Consider the following 21842-nt stretch of genomic DNA (forward strand, 5'->3'; position numbering starts at 1 on the left):
ATATTAGCTAGCCCAAAAATCGCTGTAATGTTCTACAAGTTTGAGTAACTCAATAATACTGGATGCAGATGCCAATAACAACAAGCCATTGCTACTCTTTGATTACATCAATTGAGTAAAAAGATCTTTATATACACGGATGATGCATTCCATCTACTGGCAGTTTCATGCCTGTAATTTTACAGTGAACACAGATGCAACAGATAGAAAAATCATTCCAATAGCATGTGGCAAATCAGGTTAATTCCAAAGGATATCTTTAAGGTTCAAGTATGTTACTTCTCTTGTATTACTGCATAGAAAATAATAGGGTGCTTTCTGAACTCAGGAAGAGTTCAGTCTCATATGGAATGAGCTGCTCTCTCTCACCTAGTGGCTGTTATTACTCCACATAGCAACCTTTTCCTTGCTGGGAAAACACTAAATCTACTTACAAAATAAGATATTTTTTTCAAGTCCCACACTGTTAGTAAGAAGCAAGAGGAACTTGGAGGCTTTTTTTACTCATTAAAATCATATTCCTATTGATAAGAATTTGATGAGAGTATAAGTTAATATTCTTCTGGGTTTGTTTTAATAATTAAATAGATGAATAAAGAAAATGTCAGAGGATCTTCTGGTGAGGTAATTAAGTCTAATGGGACATCATTTTGACAGGAAATGTAGAGAATATGAATATAAAGTTAACTAAGAATGTGACCTCTGTTTCTGTGAGACACATGACTACTACAATATTGGAGCCCACAGAAATCTATTGAACTGAAACCAAGAGCTGTGCTTGTTCTAATTTTTGCATTCAAGCTTTGAATTACAAAACTGTAAACAGGAGTCACAAAGATGTTTTGTAATAGGAATTCTGCTATCAAACATAAGACGAAAGGCTAGTACAGATCAGTCCAGCATTACAAAACATGTCATGTGGGCCCCCAGCACCAACTGTTTCCCACTAAGATCAGTTGCTATTACATCTTACAAACTGCTAATGCAAAATTTGCTAGTTTTCAGCAAGCAAAGAGTACGCATGTTTTAGCTTAAGGTCCACATCGATCCATCTGAGTCAGATCAACAGATCTGTTCACATAGCAGGTTCTCCACAACCAAACAAAACAGTATGGAAGATAAACAGGAAAACTGCAGTTGCTAGATAAGGTAAGACCAAAATCCTGTATTTTCTTCTGTCGATGACCAGGTCTCCACCTGTTATGAAAGTTTATTTACAGGGTTTCAATAGAGAGAAGCTGGTTTTTCTGAAGTGCTCCCATTCCCCAGTCTAGTTCTTACTAATGCAACATTTGATGTTCCTCTTCAGGTGCTCTTGATGTTCTTAAGATCTTTATGTTCTTCATAAAAATGATTTTGAGTTTACAAGGCTATACTTTGTGAACCAAGACTTTCAGGATTGCTACATTCTGTCAAGCGAACCCACAGCTGGAGCAATCTGCATCCATACACAAACATAATACCCTGAATACTTCACTACATATAGTTACCATCTCCATAATACCTCTTTTTCATTTAGTCAGTATAAAACCAATTTTCCAAAGGGAGGAAACAGTGGAGAAAATAAAGACAAAATGTTTACTCTGGGAAGAGTGTATTCGAAGTAATTCAGTTTTGATGCTCTGAAGTAAACCATTGCACATCAGACTTTTTATAAAGCATTTAATTACATCCTATTATTTCTATTAACCTCAGCTTCGACAGCCTAACAAGAGCATAGCAAACTGATTCTCTTCAGTACTGAAAGCCACAGCTTCTCAACAGCTGCTCAGTACAGCAGTAAGATTGCCAATCTCCACTAGAGTCCTATCAGTGAAAGGCAACAGTGGAAGATTTCCTTTCACACTTCACAAGGTTCTGCTTTGGAATGAGACACAGGTCCAAGTATGCTCTGGATCTGACTGCTAAAATTGCATAAGAAACTGCTCTCACATGTTCACATGTTTTCGTCAGCCCTGAATTCATGTTGAGTCTTGCTCAAAGTCCTTCCTCCCACTTCTAGCCCTCTTCTAGTTTTCACTCTATCTAAATCAGCTTCATACCACTGATACCTTAGAACACTGGAACTTCAGTACTTTCCAGACATGCTGTCTTGCCATCTTTACTTAGCATTTTAATAAGCAGTGCAAATAAGGCCAGGGCTTATAACCATATACAGGAAAATTGATACAGAAGATGTAACTTAATGAAATGCATCCATAAATTGCAAGTACGTCTTGAGAAAGCAACATAATTACAGCTCAGTCACATCAATGTAGATAGTCCAAGTGCATCAGATAATTCTGCAGAAGTTATTTTGCAATACCCTCAGATCACTGAAGCTTCACCTTCCCAGGAAAATAAAAGGCCTCCTTTACAGCTGTGATGAGAATCACAACCCAAACCAAGCTCAAAATCAATTTTATTTTGAAATAAAAATATTCTCTCAGAGCTCTCAGACTATGAGCTCTAGGAACAGTTTTCCAAAGTCAGGATGAATTCTTTCATCACAAGATCAGCTCTATCACACGTGCAAATTCAGAAGCTTATACTGGTTGCGTCAGATTGTGAGATAAGAAGAAATCTTCACCAAACCTGATGCATGATATCAAGACTTGAGTTTATCATTTGTATATATCAACACGCAGTTGTGGAAGATCTTGGGTTAATTGTGATAAGGAGCACAATAATAAGCTTTGCTTAATTATTGTGTGGGAAGTATTTGAGTTCTTTTTCTTCAAATAAATATCTACAAATTTTCATTGCTGACAAAAAAAAAATTTTATCAGGAATTTATAGTATATGCAGAAAAAATTGCTATTCATGAATCCAGTAGATGTCATGTAGTTAAGACTGATTTCTAGATTACTTTCTAACATCTATTTTTCATGTGTTTTTAATTTTTTAAATTAGATAGCTCCACACTGAAATTTTTCATACTTGCCTTCCAAGCCAAGGAAATCATTTTCTGACACATGAATAAATTCTGAAGTGTAAGAGATGTTATGAATCAAAAATGTGCTTTCATAATACTGAGATATTCCACTTGAACTGGATGCACTTGCATAATTCAAACTGCAAGAGCTAGAAACATTCTACATAAACCTCACCTTCTCTCCTCCACCTGCATTCTTCTATTTCTTTAGAAAGCAAGCAAATAACCTGATGCTGAAAACTCACTTTCCAGGTTTTGTTTTGTGTTTTTTTTTTTTTTTTTAAAAAAAAAAACACAGCCATCAACATTTAAGCTCCAGGACCAAGTTACTCTACCCATGCTCCAGGTCAATGCATTAGATAAAAAAGCCTGGATCCACTTTGGAGCTAACTCAGGAGTTTGTATGGCAAAATCTCCAGCAGCAAGGTAGTCTGATAATAATGACTAAACCTGAATTTTAAAAAAAAAAAAAAAAAAATGGATTTGAGAGCTTGCTTTGTCACAGGCTTCCTAAACAAAGCCAGGTGAACTGTTCAACATTCCTCGCTTTCTTTCCCACCTGCAGAGTGGAAATTACAGTATTTCCCTATTTCACTGATGTGCTATAGAAGAGAAATAGCTATTGTTGAGATGACCATACTTAAAATAGTAGGAAGAACTATATAGCTACACTGCAGGCAAAAGCCATAAATTGCTTTCTATAGGCCCTATTTCCAAGCAGTGTTGCCACAGAGCCACAAGAGACGCACACATTGAAAACATCAGTGTGTGCTGTGCATATGGCAAGATGACAGTGGCCAGTATTCCCACAGCTGCAACTGCCAACAGATCTCCATACTACCAGGAGCACACTGCAGGCTGGCAGCCCAGAGAGGAACAAGCAGTCCAAAAAGGCCCCACTAGCAGCACTGGTTCAAGTTTTCATGTAACAGAGCTTCCCATCTCTTTGCTCTACTACTTAGTCAGATGCCTGTGCGCATTTTTTAATTTGGCCATGCTTTCCTAGAATCATTGCTTCAAATGCTTGCATGCACAATGCATTTTCTTCTGTTACATTTTTACTTCTCTACAAAAACACAAGAAAATGGAAGTCATAAATGTTACGGCAATAGTTAAGTTTAAGAACAAAACAAAAGTCAGAATATGAAATAGGCTTCAGACATAGTGCAAGGTGAAGATAGAATGACATATAAAGAATTTTGTAATGAGAAGGAAATTAACCTATGTATTTAGATGTAAAACATTCAGCCTGAGTCAGCACTGGTAAACAGAGGTTTATCTCCTTTCCTAATGGCATTACTGTTAAATGCATTCTTTGTTAATAAATGTAGGGTGTGCAATATTTCAATTTAAAATATTTTTACTTCTTGTTTTACCTCTATGAATTAGTTTGAGTAACTAAAGAATTTCATATTGAGGGACTATTACCAACAAAACCAAGGAGATTTCTGTGAGAACTGGGCTGTTTCCTTAGCAAATAATGAAGACAAAGAGCTGTTACCCTCTCTTTAAGTGAGATGCTGCAGTATAAAAATCTCCTAATTTTGTCCATTCAGATTTCCCCCACCTCAGAGAGAGCTTCAAGCTGAAAAACCATTGGTGGTAGGTGACTTCTGTTCCAATAATAAATAAGAAGAAGAGGTTCACCCCTCTCTGTGGGATATACTGTAAAGAATTTTTAATTGTTCTGTTGCCCTTAAATACCAGTGCTGACTCAGGCTGAATGTTTTAGATCTAAATACATAGGTTTATCTCCTTGCTTTCAGTAGTTCTTGGTGTAGATTTAATGCCACGTCAAAAATCTCCAATTACTCTCAAACGGGAAGAGCCCTGGGCTGCAAAGTCAGAAAATATGTACTCAAAGTGATCTCTCCACAAAAATGGTATCTAAGAGAGAGACCAAAAGAGGCTCCTAGTATCTAACCGTTCTAGTGTTACATTCACTGTAGCCATATATTCTCCAGAACAGGGGAAAAAATATTATATACTTACATATACTACACACATTGACTTTAAACCACATTTTTGTCTACTATTTACAGAAAAGCTATACACTGAATGCATGACAAAGGTCTATTCAGGCATTATATATGTAGAGACAAAGTATAACACTCCTCTTGTAACAGAAAGGGGGCAATAGACACTTGCATTATAGCAATTCCTCTTCCATTCTGCCATGAGGCTTCTGTATAACACAGTTGTCTGAGAAGGAAGATGTCTGTTATCATCTGGTAAAAGGATCACTTTCACTCTTCTAGCAAGACTGTTTAACATGCCATCTTGAATCCAAAGCCAGACAAAACTCTTAAATAATTTTTGAGGTGTTTTGCCAGAATTTAACAGTGGAAGAATTGAAAGATTAAGATCATGGTATTAAAAACCTTGTGGCACTGTCACAGACAGCATGGTTTTGAACCTGAGATTACAGCTTTACCCATCTCAGGTGCCCAGTTCACATCAGTAATCAGAACACAGTGATCAGAATCAGAACAGCAGGAAAACAGACACATTTCAGTTCTGCGAATCTATAACTGGGTGTTGTCCTTCATTCCAAGGAAATCCAACCCAGCCAAACTTTACTGTATTTCTGAGAATTGACAGAAGCTCATGTTAGTTTCCCTTGACAAAATACACTGCCCAACATTCAAGTACAAGAACATCAGATATTTTTAGATGAATAGCGAGTTCATATTTTGTGCAATTGTTTTTGAAGACAATGTATCAATAAAATTATACATGGGAGAAAATAATTCTGTATATAACATCCTCCTAACTCTGCAACCACACAAAACTTTTATACAAGTTTTCTTTCTAATAAGGACAGAAAGACAAGGTGGAAGTATATTAAAGGTGTTCTAGGCAGGACAAAAACTAAACCCAGTAAAGAAACCATTTTGGCTTCTTTAATGTAATGAGTCCAACTGGAAAGCAATGCGTATCACTTTGCATTCAGTCCTGTGTTGTATGGCTTTTAGATATTGTCCAACTTCCTTCCTGCCAGTCCGGTATTGCTTGTAGTTTACAATCAGAACAGACTCAAAGCAGCAGCATTTAGGCAGCAGTTCACCTGTCCTGCAGCATCCCTTTAAGTTTTAAATGAAGAATATTTTAAGCAAATATGGGGTCTAAAAGCCCTTATTACAGTGGCCTTTCTCACAACAAGATTTCATCTGCTCTGGTTGCGTTAGGGATACTAAAAACTCATGGGAAGTAACCATCATTACAGACGAGTCTTTGTTACCAAAAATAAAGAGGTAGCTTGAATCTACATTTGACAGAGCTTATAGAGGAAAAAAAAAGTGACATCTGTATACAAGAACCTGTGATTCAGAGCCTGCAAATGAAATAGCAATTCAATATATATTTCAAAAACAGGTACACATAGTAGCAATTGTTTCGCTCACAAGTTGAAATATAAAAGATCATATTGCTTGTGTTCCATATATCTGTATCCATATATCTGCTGGAGTCTTAGTTTTCCAAATAGCAATAAAAGTAATTGCCATGTGGCAATGTCACAGCTTTGGTTAGAGTAGAAATAACCTGTGAATGTTTTTTCTGATTTTGTGAATCATATTCCTGCCCCTAGACGCTATGGAAAGAAAATACAATGAAGGGCTTTCCTTATGTATAGTCTGCCATTAGACAGAAATATTCACGTTGCAATGATGAGTATCTCAGGGTTACAGATCTGTTGTACCACAGAGAAGACACATTAATTTAAAATCGGTGTCAAGTTCCTCCTCTGTAATGAAAGATGCATCCAAAAAGCTCAGTGAAATAAAATAATTGAAAAAGGATGGGAAATCAACAATGGAAAAAAAAAATCACATTTCCAATCAAATAATAAATGTAGTCTAATTGATATCAGTTGATTTCATCTGGAGTTCAGAGATCTATCTAATGGGATAAGAATGTCACAGGAAACTCAGTTGGTTTGTTTTTTTGTTTTTCCTCCTGACACCTGCTATAGAAATCAGTCTGAAGCTGTATGATTATCTTGTATGGCACATTTTTTCCTTCCAGTGCCAGTTAGGAAAATCTAGAGAGGTGCACAGGATGCAGACTCAGTTGGCACCATATAAATAATACATAAACCAGCACAAGCCTAGAATAGTCTCCAGATTCTCCTCCTCTTCTTTACCCCATGATTGTCCACTACTTTCTTTTCAAGAGCCTGTCCAGGACAACTTCTGAATTAAAATTAGTAAGCCTTGGACAGTACCCTTCTACAGTGACCTACTATGATGTCCAGCCATCTATGGGATGCTGTTTCTGATGGAGTTACAGCAACACAATAGCAGTGTTTCTTTGGTATTGGAAATACTAAATTTTTAGGCAATTTTGGTAATTTTTAGCAAAGTTAAGCAAATCAAGTCATAGGTTTTTTGATAAATGTGTGGCATGCTGGTGCTAAATAAAACTATATGTCTGTTAACTCACTTTCAAGAGCAAGAGCTGATGAGCCTATCAGGAACAAACCAAAAAGTGGTCCACTTGAAGGGAGAGCCTGGTTCAGTATCAGTGAGCTCATTCTCATCAGGCTAATGGCAAAAGTAGAGACATTTATCTTTTCATACTCTCAACCAGAAAAAAGTATCAGTTACAGAGCAACTGAAGTTGGATATCACAAAATACAAGAAAGCAAAACACGATCAAAAACAAGAAACCAATCAGAGGTCACCTTCTGAATGCAGAGAGCTTCCCACATTTGTTCACAAAGGCAGAAACAGAACCAGCAGTGGAAGCTGTTGCCTGACTCACAAACAAGCTCTTCGTTGTCATTGTGTGCCTGGACAGGATCTTCTGCCTCCACCCTGACTGTTAATTTGTTTTGCTCTTCTCTATTACAAGGCTGTACTCAGACCACACAGAACAGGTTGTTGTAGTTTCAATTCACTGCTCTTTCTTCCCTTTTAGAAAATCATATTTGGTAGTCAGAAGGCACTGCACCTGGGACTCAGAACTCAGAATAACTCCTGGCTCATTCAAGCAATGAAGCGTGAAGAACTGCTTATATATAATCTCATTTTAGTAGAATTCCATATCTTCCCAAGCTCAAATGCTGCACAGAAATCAGAGTAGATGTCTTGTCTCACTTTTCTTCATGTCTCCAAACAGGAGTCTTCACTTTTTTTGAAAAAAGAAATACATATACAGGTTTTAATCTATAGTGCTATTAATATATACCTATGCTGACTATAGGAGAGATGTTCTATTCTACTTACTTCAGACTAGCCTCTATGAAAACAAGGGAAAATGTTTTCTTGCTTCTATGCAAGCATGCATAGCTTCATTCCCAGTTTTCCTGCTTGTGCTGTGATGGCAGGAGTCTGTGCAGTGCTTTCAAGGTGAAGGCATGTATTAAACCCAGTCACTGGGATTTCGATGAACTTAGAAATGAGAAGAAGATGGCTGAGGAGTTGATATAAGATACTAGGCCATGAAAACTGCACTATAGCAAAATGGTGGGGGCTAGACAAGCAGTGTATAGAAGTAAAAAGATAAGCAGCAAGAAGTTACAGACAGGAGGACCTATTGCAGCTGCAAGCTAGACAGTTGGTGCCTGCAGCAACCAGTCACTTGGAACAGTCTCAGTAAGGTCAGTGCAACACAGCTGGGCTGGCAAAAGATGAAGTGCAAGTGGTAGGAATCACACCACAGTCCTTTATGCAATATAAATACAAGACCTGAAACTCAACAGGCAGCACAGCAACTGGTGGATGCTCAATAGAATTACTAAATTCACCAAAAACATATTTCAATTTACTCCAGGCAAACTTACAGATCATGTAAACAAACACCTCTCTACTAGCACCTTCCTTATAAAAATCTTTCCACGATCGAAACAGATGTGAAGAATAAAGAAACACCATAGAAACAATGTGGACACTGACATGAGGGTGCTGACACACATAATGGATGGCATTAACTGTCCTTCAACATTTGATTCAGAGCAACAGGGATCTCTGGAGATAGATCCCATGTGGCCACCTATATACAGACAGTACCACTCTGCACATACGGAAGAAATTTGGATTGATTCCCAGACCACCTCCATGCTAGCTTTCTCTAACTTCCAGTGCTTCAGAGAAGCTGCACACTCACTGCATAGGTGCTGAAGATCCAGCACAAAGCCAAGAAGCTGCTCAGCTGCCAAAGCAGGAAAGCAGCATTGCTAGACACAGCACATGACCTGAAGTGCCTTGGCTATTCTTGTTCCAGAGAGTGCTCAGTTGCTACCAGCTCTGGCAACCATCCTCCAGCACACAGCATAAACACACTTTGATGTTATGCTCTTGGTGTTTGTTCATAATTCTTAAAGTAAAATTTAGTTATGCTGTGATTTCTTGAAGAGATGAAGTGCTTTAAGGCCAGAGTACAGCTAGTCACTGCACAATGGCACAACCTTCTTTGTAAAGTGCTGCAGCTTAGGACTATTCAGACCAACTCTCTCAAGTTATTTCACTTATCTTTTGGAGGGCAAATGGAAAGGACATTCCCCTGAGCTGAGATGGACTCCAGCCTCCTGTCCAAAGCTATGGTGATCTGGGCTAAGACTGATATTAAAAATAATGATGGAACAGTACTATTCTCCTGCACCTGATATCACTGCAAATCTTAAATGACCTCCCTTGATGAGGCATTAAGTCTTGGTTTCTTCTTCATGATTCTGGTACTTAGCTTCTCCAGGCACCTGCTACCACAGCTCTGTCATTTCTCCTATTTAGTTCCTTACTGAGCAGTTTCACAGCTTTTTATTATTTTATGAAGCTCACAGAGTACTGACAGTAACCTAAAAATACTTCACCATTTCAGTTAATTTGCCTTACCAGGCATTCCATGGAAGTCATCAGATCCTCTTATAAATCCCTGATCTAACTGATATAATTAAGTAAATTTAGCAGTAAATACCTTATCACATTCCTTTGGCTTCAAGCAATAATCTTCTGAAGAAACATGAGAAAATACAAGGCACACTCTTGTTTTTGCAAGAATTTATTAATAGATAGGATCACAGAAGTAACTGGATTGTTTGTATTGCTTGAAATACTGCTATATTCCTTTTGCATTACAGGTACAAATAACATTTAAGAAATAATTCATTATTAAATGCTTATCTAGCAAATCTCTCTTTTCTTAACCAACATATAGCCCACAGGTAGGTAGGCTTAAATATAATCTGGAAAAAAATAGCAAAGAAATCACTACCTATGTGTATAACTGCAATACACTTCACAGAGTCCACAGACCAGAACACTGGTGTTTGGGAAAGCAGCACTTTACATACAGACTTGGAGCTGTTCATTCACAACAAATGTACCAAAGCCATCTTGAAGTAAATACCCATGGCATAGCTCCAATAGATACCTGGGCAATCTTAGAATCTTTTCTACACTATCAAAATTCTAATCCTCCTGTGCAGTACCCCTTTTCATTCTATTATTCTTGTGTATTGGCTACTTCCATTGAAAGCAAAGCAACCTTGAATCAGATTGAAGTTCTAACTCTCATGACTTCAGTGGTATTAGACAACACCATTTGCCTAAGGAAGAAAATATAGAGCAAACGAGTGAAGGGAGGCTTAATCTGCAAACATACATGACTGGTACATCAATAGCAGGATTGCTGTAACAACCCAATGGATAATACTGAAACAAATAGAAAAACACTTCAATCTTTAATTCAGGGAAGTGCTGATAAAAATCAGTTTTACCAGGAAAAAATGATAGTTACATACATATATCCTGTAGTTCCTTTAGAAGTTCATGATACTTTGAGGAGGTTTTTTTCATCAAAGAGGAAATTCTCAGATGAGTAACTAAGGCTTAAACTTAAAAGGAATCAAAATCCTTAATGAAGTTATACCTTAAAAATGTATATTTACCCCCAGAATACTCTATCATAATGCTATTGCATTCTTGTCTCATAACTAACAGAAAAATTTTTCAGCATAAATGATATAAGTAACACACACCTTGTTGATAGCTTATCATTACAATGCAAATAGTATTGGATTGCATTGGAAATCTAGTTTTCACTCACCAGCCTACTTATTAACAATAATTTGTTGATAAATACATTGCTCTCTCAAAATTACTGCAGTAATAGCAAACAGGACAATTTCAGCAGTGTAACACCCCTATACCCTTGTGCAGTGCCATAACATAATGGAAATCACAGAGGTAATGACAGGGTAACAAAGGTCTGGGCTACAGCAAACAAGGAGAAACCCAAATGCAACAGCCATATGCACAGAAACAAAGAAAGAAAATCTACTTACCTTTAGAAGGCCTCAAATAAACAGAAATCTCCAGCAACATACCCTCACCTCCACTGCCAATCTTTAAATGAAGTCTGGGAAGGAGTGGATCCTGGCTCCACTCTTTCCGGTCACTCATATACATTGCATACAGCTGAGGTCCCCTGGGTTGGCCCCACTTTCCCACCAGGTGCTTAATCACTGCTTCAAGCCATGATTCAGCATTTCTGCTACACCTGGGACAGAGCTCTACTACGTAGAGAAGGTTGAGGTACCCAAGTCCATACCGCAGGCATTGTAAAATCACTAGTGTTCAGAAATGAAAAACTTCATAAAATTATCACCTGTATGTATCATTTCTAAAATACCCAGCTAGAAACTATCTTTAATCCTCCCAAAATGTTTATACTGTAATTTCCTCAGTGTAGTAACCTTCTTGTTCATTATTAGAACAAGATGGGTTGATAGTTGGATTGAATGACCTTAGAGGTTCTTTTCCAGCCTTAATGATTCCATGATACAATTCTATGAACATCAAATAATGAGAAATGATAAATGTTTATAAATAAGACTATTATGTGCAATATAATTAATAATCAAATTTATATACATGTCTTTTGAGATGTAGATTTCTATTTCATTTTTATTCTTCTCTAACTTCTCCTGTTCTGTCTCCAGATTTCAAATCCAAACAGATGACCAACAAAAGTAGTTTGTGAGATTTTTTTCTGTTTCTGAGATTTTTCTGAGTAATTTAGAGATACACCAACTATGTTCCCTGGCTGTATGCACTACAGACCAGTGCAGGAGAGAAGCCGTTTAAAAACTATTGTTCCTTCAGCACCTTCCAGGTACCGAAGACATTACGATACGTATGAGCAGTATCAGCACAATTCAAAAGTAACCTCATTTTCAGGCACTCCTTTAGGGCAAGCTTTTGCCTGTGCAATTATATAGAGTGATTTTTTGTCAGCAGAGAGGCAAGCATATTTAGGCCATTAACAGCGTATATGTGAACTCCGACTGGTGCTTAAGGAGACTGGAAGGAAGGACTGCTGGGCTGCTAAGGAACCCATGCTACTGTGGCTTCAGTTCCACAGTGACACTTAGAGCCAAGGGAAAGCTATCCAGCTGTGAACGTCTCCATTGCAGTCACTTGTTAGTTGAGGTTGGAGAAGGTTAAGATTTGCAGACCAAGCGGCAGCACTGCTCTTCAGAGGCACTTTTCTTCCCCAAGCTTTCAGATGGCTTGAGCACGGGTCACTACCTCCAAGGCAATCAGGCTTCCAGCACTTTAGGTTTAACATGAAATAACTTGTCTGAAGGAGCAAGTTTTGTTTCTGTGCATATGGAACAGATGATGGTAAAACGGAAAAGCAGAAGTACAGCTTTTCACATAGTGAGTTTGTCCCCAGGGAAATAATACACATGTTCTCCACAGGTGCTAAAATAAGTTTGCTCAGAAGCCTCTTCATGAGAAAATCCTACTGAATTTACTGATTTCATAATTTTGCCTACCCCATAGTACGTCTGTTTCCTCCATTGAGCTTAAAGACAAATCCAAATCCAATCAATTAAACTTGTAGTTTTGTTTTCAAATGCATACTCTGCTATTGTAATTATTTGATCAACTTCAGTATTTACTAGCTAAAGCAATAACAAACTTAAGCTTTAATTCTGGGGCTGTTGCTAAGAATCTTTCAAAATAAACACTATGGCATTGAGCTATTTGACCCACAGCAATGAAATTACAACTTATTAAAATGAATATTACTTAAAAATTATTGGAGCAGAAGTGTGCTTTCCTCTCATCTGCTAAGACAGAACTGTCTGTTAGTATTTTTCCTGCATAAGAAGTAGCATTCTCTAATTTAAAACATTTATCTGCGGTCTGAAAGTAGAACAAGAAATCATTCAAATTGTCTAGATAGCAAGAGCCTGAGAGCAATGCTTGGAAAAAAAGAGAGATGTATTATTTTAAGCATGAAGCAGCAGTGTGTTCAACTGATTATAGCAATCAGAACGTAATAAATACATAGAAAGTCATGAGAAATCATGTTCCATAAACTCATGGTTTCCAAACACCAGCCATAGGACGCTAAGCAGTAAGTTAAGTAGGCAGTGCATCAACTGAAATAGAAATCAAGGGGAAACAAAACTATGTCTAAAGTGGCACCGTTTTAGACAAAAGAGTTTGAGTAGTTTTGGCACAGAATCAAGTACCACAAATTTGCATTCAGACCCAGATGATCAAGCACAAAACCCACCCAGGCAGCACGTGACAGTCTAGTGCTAAAGGCATTATTTCCCCTTCTCTCTCCATCCCCACTGCTTGCTGCTGGCAAAACTTGCTAAGGATATTCTGAAAGCAGAAGAGACCAAATATGTAAAGAATTCTTTAAAATAGCAAGCCCAAAGCACTGCCACAGATTTCAGCTCAGGATCAGGTTTTGTGAACTTGGATTATTTTCCAATTCAGACAGAAGTGGGAGCAACCTGGGTTATTTTCACTAACTTCCACAGCCTTTAAAAAAAGACCTGTAGTAGTTATTTTCTGACTTTCACATGAGCACAAACTGATTGAGATGACTGAGCCAAATTCCTTCCTCTGACTGTCCACGTTTACATTCACATTACACTGTTTCAATGATTGGCTCTTTAACGCTGCATATTTAATCCATCTGAAGAATTCTTTCCTACAAAGAGCAGTTACCATCTTGACTTCTGTGTATCTTTGAGAATACTGTTTGGCACAATCTTCTTTATTCATGTTGGAGACAAGATTTTACTAATTGAGAAGGGGTTAAGAGATGGATTTTCAAACAAGACTGAGAGAAAAAGTGAGTCTCAAATGGCCATGTTACAAATAAAATTGAAACTCAGTTATCAAACTGATTTCTTACTTCAAACTAGGTTTCTCAGCTATTTAATATACACAGAAAGCACTAGACTATATCTGCGAGCATTAATATAATTTGTAAAAAATATTATCCTCTTGAAATAGTCATGCATATCTTTTTGAGATTCTCTGATGCATCACTGTCTTCTTAAAGCATTAAAAACAAACATTAAGAAGATTTTCTTCAAATTTATATCTAAAATCAATCTATTTGCAGTTATTTTTATTCACATTCCAATTGCTATTTTTTATGCTACATGCAACAGTTTACAGTACTCAGCTTGTTCTTTTAACAATGTGAAATCATAGATGAACAGAAATGGCAGCTTACAGCTAAGGGCTTTTATCTATATACTGGCTTGGATTTCTTGTGCTATCTCTGCAGCCTGATTGCCCACCTGTCCTGTGTGCCACAGCTCCTGCAGGGGACACATTCCTAGGGTTTCTCATCACACAGACAAAGCTATGGGTAGATGCTGTTGCATCACTGAGCCTCATCCCATTATGTGCAGGCAGGATGTGGCTTCAGTGGTGGACCAATATCAGGAACTCAAACAGGCTCTTGGGTTCCCTAGGATAAACATAGTCATAATCTGTAATCCGCACAAAGACAATGATTAGAATGGTCTCCCTAAAAAGATGTTATCATCAAAATTTGAAAGTTTAAAAGGAAGAAATGTACAGCTAATATTTTATATACTGTTTATTAATATATCTGCATCTTCAACAGGAATCCCTGAGAAAACCAAAGTCATCATAAAAATCATATACTGCCAAGAAAACTATCAGCATTGTCAGTGATAACAATCACACTCTGGCTTTTGCGTAATGGTTTCCTGTAATGATTAGCTATGGATGAATGTATTTGTTCTGATCTAGGAACACCACTTCCCAAAGACTTGAATGCTTCAGACAAGTCTTTCGATCTCTTGTCTCTGCTATAGGAGTCTTCTGTCTACTCAGGGAAGCAAATTCAAGCCACAGATAATCTTAACATTCACAGAATCATAGACTACCCCAGGTAAGAAAGGGCCCGAAAGAATCAAACTGGTTTCAGTTCCTAGCTCCACACAGGACCACCCAAAATTCAAACCTTGCATCTGAGAGCATTGTCCAAGTGAATCTTGAGCTCCAGCAGCTCAGGACTATGTCCATTGCCCTGGGGAGACTAATCCAGTGGCCGACTGCTCACTTGGTGAAAAACATCCTAATTTCCAGCCTGGCCCTTCCCTGACACAGCTCCATGCTATTCCCTTCCTATCACTTGGCAGAGAGCAGAGCTCAGTGCTGCCCCTCCACTCCCCATGAGGAGCTGTAGGTCACTGTGGGACCTCCCTTCAGCCTCTCCTGCTCTGGGCTGAAACCAAGGGGACTCAGCTGCTCCTCATACACCTTGCCCTCCAGACCCTTCACCATCTTTGTAGCCCTCCTTTGGATGCTATCTAACAGTGCTATGTCTGTTTTATTGTGGTGCCTAAAACTGTACACACCACTGGAGGTACTCAAATACAATAGGGCACATAAAGCTGGAGCCCAGTGTAAACAGGAAATATCAGACCATTTACAAATTTTGACCAAATGAAGATACAGTACTCATAGTTCCAAAGTCCATTGCACCAACTCTGCATTTGACTATATTTCATTATCTCATGGGTCTTAAAAAGAAAGCAGAGCATTCCACCAGTGAGGCAGCATGTACAAGGAATGAGCAGGGGGAAACAAACAGCAGAAAATAGCACAAAAACTAAAAGATAAAGAAGTTAGTCTTTGAAATCTTCTCATTTTAGAGCATAAGAGGAGAAGTACACAGTCATATTGTGAGAGGATGAAAGAGACAAACCCAGACTAACCCACAACATTTGCAGTGATGAGGAAATGATGTTGCAACAGGCAGTAGCATTTAGATAATCTGCCCCAGCATTAGGAAGGTTTTCCCCAAAGTTTCAATGGCATTTTGAGCATCAAAAACTATGCATGTTCTCTGAGCTATCTCACTGTGGGAATATACTAGCAAATCTTACATTACCTGTGTTGAGAAATGGAGCTAAGAATTCACCCTGTACATTTGCAGTCACACACAGGAAAATGAAGATACTTCTAACTACCTAACCACAAAAAAATGGCAGATCCATGTGAATGCAGGTTCTTAAAATATTAAAACATTATTGAGCTGAAGAGCCTGAGGTAGCTGTGCTACCCTACTGTCCCCATTGGCCCCATATATGCCAAGAAGCATGGAAGTGGCACAGGCATCCCCCAAAACAAATTGCCCTCTGCCACAACCAGCAATCATGGCTGGTGAGGAGAGTTTCATGTTAACCACCATTATGGCCAAGATGCCACTCACGCGGTAAAAGAAATTCCAGTTCCTCTTTGGCATTCTCCAAATGAGCATTTTGGCTCAGAGGGGTACAGTTGCTGGGGTTACAATTACAAAAATAGCATGACTTCAGGCCTTGCAGGTTCCTGGAGCCAAGGTGAGACTGATCCTTCCTGCCTGTTTCAAGGTGACAAGCATCCTTGAAGGAGGGAAGAGCTGTCTTGTCCCCGTGGTCTGCAGAGAAGATTGGTTCTGTAAGGACTATATAGAAACCTTCACAATCAAAAAAAAAGCACAGTCAGTCCCAGTATGAGCCAGAAGTCTGGACTTTGAAACCGTCAGCTGAGCAAAAAAAGAAGCCTATGGCTGTTTGGAGGAGCTTGGGTGTGTTCTTTATTTAGGATTTTTCTCCAGAGGTTGTCATATCTTGTTCCACCCTGTGAATCCTTCCAGCACTGGGGAAGATAGCCAGGTAGGCTGATCAGGAGGCAGACCAGAAATTTTCTAGTTTCCTAGTGAGGTTACAGAGTTTAAATCCAAAGGTTTTTTGACACATACGTATATATAAAATGGGGAAGATGAGGAATTTCACTGTAGCTAGAAAGGCTTCCTTTGACATTTAGGGGTGGGTGACTTCCTTCTCTTAGTTTCAGGACTTAACTTGCACGTAGCTCTTGCTTAGTTTCCCAGGAAAAGCATATTCCAAGATTGCCAGGAGAAACTGCTTTCTCTCAGTTGCCATGGGTTTGAAATAACTATGTGGTAACATATGTGCTTTCTCAGGAGAAAGAGGGTAATTTATTGTTTGTCTATGTTCTGCATAAGCAAAGAGGCAGCCTGGACCACATGGCCTGGTACTACAGGCTTCTGCTAAATGTAGGGCAGGACTCTTCTACCCAAGAATGCATCAGTACATCTTGGTGAGAGTGGATATAAAAGGAAATAAGATGTGCCCTGAGTGAGTTATTCAGAGGGACATGCCCTAGGAGACTAGTAGGAAATAATAACTAGTTATCTGTTTTGGTTTTTATTGCTGTTAGGCTTTGCTGTGAGCTCTTTGCAGATATCAAAGTGAAGCAGGGCTGTGTGTTGGGCCAGGTGGGCATGAAATACACAAGCCAGCTGAGGTACTGGCCCTTGGACAGGCCTCATGACAGATGCCACAAAATTTCATGAATAAAAATTGTGCAACAGGGACTTCCTCAGGAGTAACTTCTTGGTAGCAGTACCATTTTGAACAGCCACACACCCTCCTTCTCCTGCCCTGTGCTGCATCGTGGCAAACATCTGTGCACTGAACCATATCAAAGCACAGAATGCAGCTAAAACCACCCTTTTTGTTACATTTTGCTTGATGATTTGCAGAGGACATCTTCCCTGCTCCATTTCACTGTGCAACTACACAGACGCTTGTGCCAGCAGAAGATAGGGATGAGAGATAAGAGATGAGGGTTGCCCTGGGAGCAATGCTGCCAAGACAGAAAGGAAATCACTGAGCACTGTAGAGCATCAAAACTAAACCCATGAACTGATGAGTCATAGAAGACTCATAGAAAACGTAGTCAGGAAGAGATGAGGTGAAACCAGTGAACTGAGTGACTGAATGGCAGGGATCCATCAGAAGAAGGACTCCAGTTTGGGATCTCTGTGATAGTCAATTGCTTCATAGGGCCTGCTGAGCAAGCTCGTATTTCCATACATGTTTAGATATAGCAGGAAGATTACATAAGCAAAAAGTAATGTGACGCTGCAACTGATTTACATCTATTTTTTCACATTGCCAGAGTGCAACCTTGATTTCCAAAACAACATTTAGAGAGTAAAAAGATATCCAGTAAAAGCATCCAGTTTGTAACCAGACATAATGTGGGGTGGAATTCCACAGACGTGTAATAAACAATGTTCAATACTATTATGTTACTACTGAAAGCCTATTGAGTTTATAAGATACCCCAAAGAGTAATTTGTTCATTAAGGGCCTAGAGAAGTACCATATGCAAATTTCCAGAGAAACTGTGTTGAGGGCTCGAAGAACAAAGACATCAGCTATGCCAAGATCTAAACAGTACTGCTAGAAAAGACTTACAGCTCACGGCAACAGTCATAGTCACCTGCGCCAACCAGGAAAGCACATTTTGTCACTATACCATTCACAAGAAAAAAAAAATCAGTTCAATCTAGAGAGGAGAGGAAACACATCCAAGTGAACATCTGGCTCAAGTGTAAGGAGAATCTCCCCAAGAAATACCTCCCAGTGTCACCAAAACATACTTTAGTAACCAGAATATATTAAGGTATTTCAATGTACATTTAAGAAATACCAAGAATCATAGATAAATGGATAAATAAATAAGTAGGTTTCCTAAGCCTAGACCAGCCTGAGCTTCTAAACAGCCATAGAGAGGCCAAAGATATGGAAAGAAATGACTGGCAGCAGTACATAAAGTACAGAATTCAAGAAGTCCATTCATCACAACTTCAGAACAAAGCCTGAACATGCCTGCTTACAATGATCCTCAAAAATAAATCAGCTGCCTATAACATCACCTTTAAAGAGGAAAAAATCTCTGAACCAAATCCAGACTAAATCCAGGCTGAGGTATACCAGAGCCTTTAACCACAGATGACCTGCTTACATTTTGGGTGGGAATGGCTTCACTCTGTGCTGCTGGAAGGATCAGGTTTTAATTTAGAATGAGAGAGAAGAAAAATCTCTATTTTCCTGCCAGCGATATACAAAAGGATGAGAGCCACACGGTGATCTCTAGTTTTGTTGCAACACCTTACGGAAGGGACAAGTTCCCACAGCAGCAAGCAGGGTGCATCTCCACTGGGAAGAGCGGTGAGGAGCAGAGGGAAACCAGGTTCCCGCAGCCCCAGTCCCCCGCCGGCCGGCCCATCTCCGGAGGAATTCCCACCTGTGCGCGCCGCAAGCCGGGCGGGGGCGGGCCGGGAGGGGCCGGGCCAGGCGCCCCAGCACCGGGTCCGTCCTCTGCGTGCGCCTGCGGCTGGGGCAGGGAGAGGCTTCAATACCCGAAAGCGGCCGCAGTTCGGCCCTGCGTAGGCTCTGCGGGTAGGGAAGTTCTCGCTGTGCTTATTGCGGGACCCCGGGAGGAGCGTGGCCAGCGCCCTGAGGGAGCAGTACGGAGCATGGACAAGCTGAATAAGCTCGCTGTGCCGGCCGGGGAAAAATTCAGGTAGGGGTCGGTCTCGGCTCGCTCCCCTCCGAGCGCGGAGGGGCGCTGCGGGGGATCGTGCGGGCACGGGGCGCTGGTTGCCGCGGCCGTCGGGGCTCTGGCGGAGGTCACGAAGCGGCCCGGGGCGCTGACGACTGCCAGGTGGTATGGGGAAGTGTGGGGGGTAAATACGGCTCCGCGGCGGTTGGTCGGCCGCAGGTTTCAGAGCAACGACGTGTTGTGTCTGCTCCGTCTGTAAGGAGCAAGGAAACGTTTTAAAAGTTTCTGTTTTCAGCGCTTTAAAAAAAATAGTTTGTGATTCATTAACGTGTAAGAACCCGATGGGAATTAGGAAAGTTGGATTCATTGTTTAATGGTTTAGTAAGTGTTGTGTGAATTTGACTCTTGACAGCTGAGTTCTGTAATGTTTCCTGGTCTTCGAAAGATCCGATAGAATAGGAGGAACTGAAAAACAGGGAAACATCCCAAATGAAGAAGGATGACTTTAAATACAGGATTTGAGAGGGAAAAAAATGCAGAAGCCAATCGTTACTGGAGTATTTTTAGTGTGCTTGCTTTGATGTGCTGGTGGAGCTGGTACATCAAGGCTCTTTCATCATGACTGTTTTCCCGTGTAGTTAAAGAAGTCCTGTTTCAGATTAAGGTCACAGGATTTTTTTTTTCTTTTTTTCCAAAGGAAGAAATACTAGGAATCTGTTTGTTTGTTTTCTGAAAACAATTCCTATTTAAACACTGAATATTATTTCATAAACCATTTGCAAGTGTCTCTCCTGGAATACTTCATGCAAGCTCAAATATTCCCTTGTAAAGCTACACTTGATGCATTTCTTGCTTTGTACCCTCTCCATACTATTGAAATATTGGGCATCGTACTTGTAGAGCCAGGCATACTGAGGAAACAAGAAAGTTACCTTTCTCAATGTTCACAATTTATCACTGATCTAAAATGGTCTAAATGGTGCCAGGGCCCAATACTGGTCTCGTTTAGGTATCTCAAAATAATGAGCCATGTGATGGAAAACCTGATGCCATCAAGACAGTTACTGGTATCTAAAGAAATTGAACACCCACTTTCCTCTGTGATAAAACCTTAGGCAGGCTGTATCTTCTGCAACTTTTGCACAAGCTTAAAATAAGATTAACAATAGAGTTGCTCCCAAGTACATGGGGGAGGTCCTACATATGAAGGTTACAACAATTCAATTTCCTGGTATGCTAATTTGAAAGCCTGAAACCAGAAAGGTACCACTGTGTCCCTTTGGTATCATCTCCCAGGCCAACGTTTTTGTCCTGACTAAAATTTAAAATAAAATAAAATAAAGTAAAATAAGCAAGACAAGGAGGTAGCTCTGCTTTCCTGTATTTTAAGTATTTAAGGCTATTTTTCTATGCTCCTTATGGACAATCAACTGTACTTGTCCATGGAGCACCAAGTTTCTCCAGCCTGTCAATGTTCTCACTGCACACGGCAGAACTGCACATGTGCTTTAGTTTGAGCATGTTTAAGAGTGTGTCTCTCATTAGGGAAAGACCTGGATATATGGTTACATGACCTTACTACAACATGATGATTTTAATAACTAATGGCAGAAATTTCCTTGAGTACTTATTTGTAGTACAAGTGTAGATGTGTGAATAGAGAAACAGAGTAGTGTAACACGCCATTGCTTCTTACTGCAAAGCAGCCAAATGCCCCTGCACTGCGTGACTTGCAGTTAGCTTCCTATTACAGCCTCCTACCTGCACAGAAGAGGCATAGTGGCTCAGAGTTTGCACTAGATATTACACAAATGAAAGAGTTATGCTAAAAGTCAGCCTTCCCCCACATGCCAAGAAGCAATCTTGGAGAACTATTCCTACAAAGCATAGTTTCAATTGATGTAATTATAGTCCACATCTTTTTCTAAGGACAGCTTTCTTAAAATTTCTACTTTGTAGAAGCAAAAACTGAAGCAGTGCTGATGAGTCAGTGTCTGAGCTTTTGATGTTTTTTAAGTGTAGACCTGAAAAGCTAGATGTTCTGCTGCTTTGATAATCTCATCTGCTCTCCATGGGTATATCTGATCCTAACAGACAAGGCCTTTTGTTGAATTAGCAAGTATTGTATCAGATCTGAATTCTTAACATACTCAACTCGTGTATCGCAACACCGAAAGTTTTTATGTGTCTCTAACTATCGTGTTGTGGTATGAGTGTTGTTTGCATTTGCAGTTAAGTCACTCAATTAACTTAAATATCAGTTGGACAGG

At 39.5% G+C, this 21842-nt stretch overlaps 1 protein-coding gene and 1 long non-coding RNA gene across 6 annotated transcripts in view; one reads left to right on the top strand and one right to left on the bottom strand.

The window, feature by feature from the left end:
* The window catches only part of LOC128077449 (uncharacterized), a 49493-nt gene extending 41424 nt beyond the window's left edge, over positions 1-8069 (bottom strand). The window contains exon 1 of the long non-coding RNA XR_008205017.1: positions 7599-8069. This is a non-coding gene — a long non-coding RNA (uncharacterized LOC128077449). The remainder of the gene's footprint in view (positions 1-7598) is intronic.
* BLNK (B cell linker) overlaps positions 1-21842 on the top strand; it is a 93101-nt gene that overhangs the window by 29892 nt on the left and 41367 nt on the right. For 2 of the 5 annotated variants that reach the window (XM_052676604.1, XM_052676605.1), the window contains exon 1: positions 19076-19593. The exons of the other annotated variants lie outside the window; for them this stretch is intronic. In XM_052676604.1, the coding sequence (XP_052532564.1) occupies positions 19091-19593 (503 nt within the window). In that variant the 5' untranslated portion in view covers positions 19076-19090. Of the gene's footprint in view, positions 1-19075; positions 19594-21842 lie in introns of those variants that run through there. 5 annotated transcript variants of the gene reach the window in all.

The sequence above is a fragment of the Tympanuchus pallidicinctus genome, unplaced genomic scaffold (genome assembly GCF_026119805.1).
Source record: "Tympanuchus pallidicinctus isolate F22 unplaced genomic scaffold, pur_lepc_1.0 scaffold16, whole genome shotgun sequence".
Classification (NCBI taxonomy): Eukaryota; Metazoa; Chordata; class Aves; order Galliformes; family Phasianidae; genus Tympanuchus; species Tympanuchus pallidicinctus.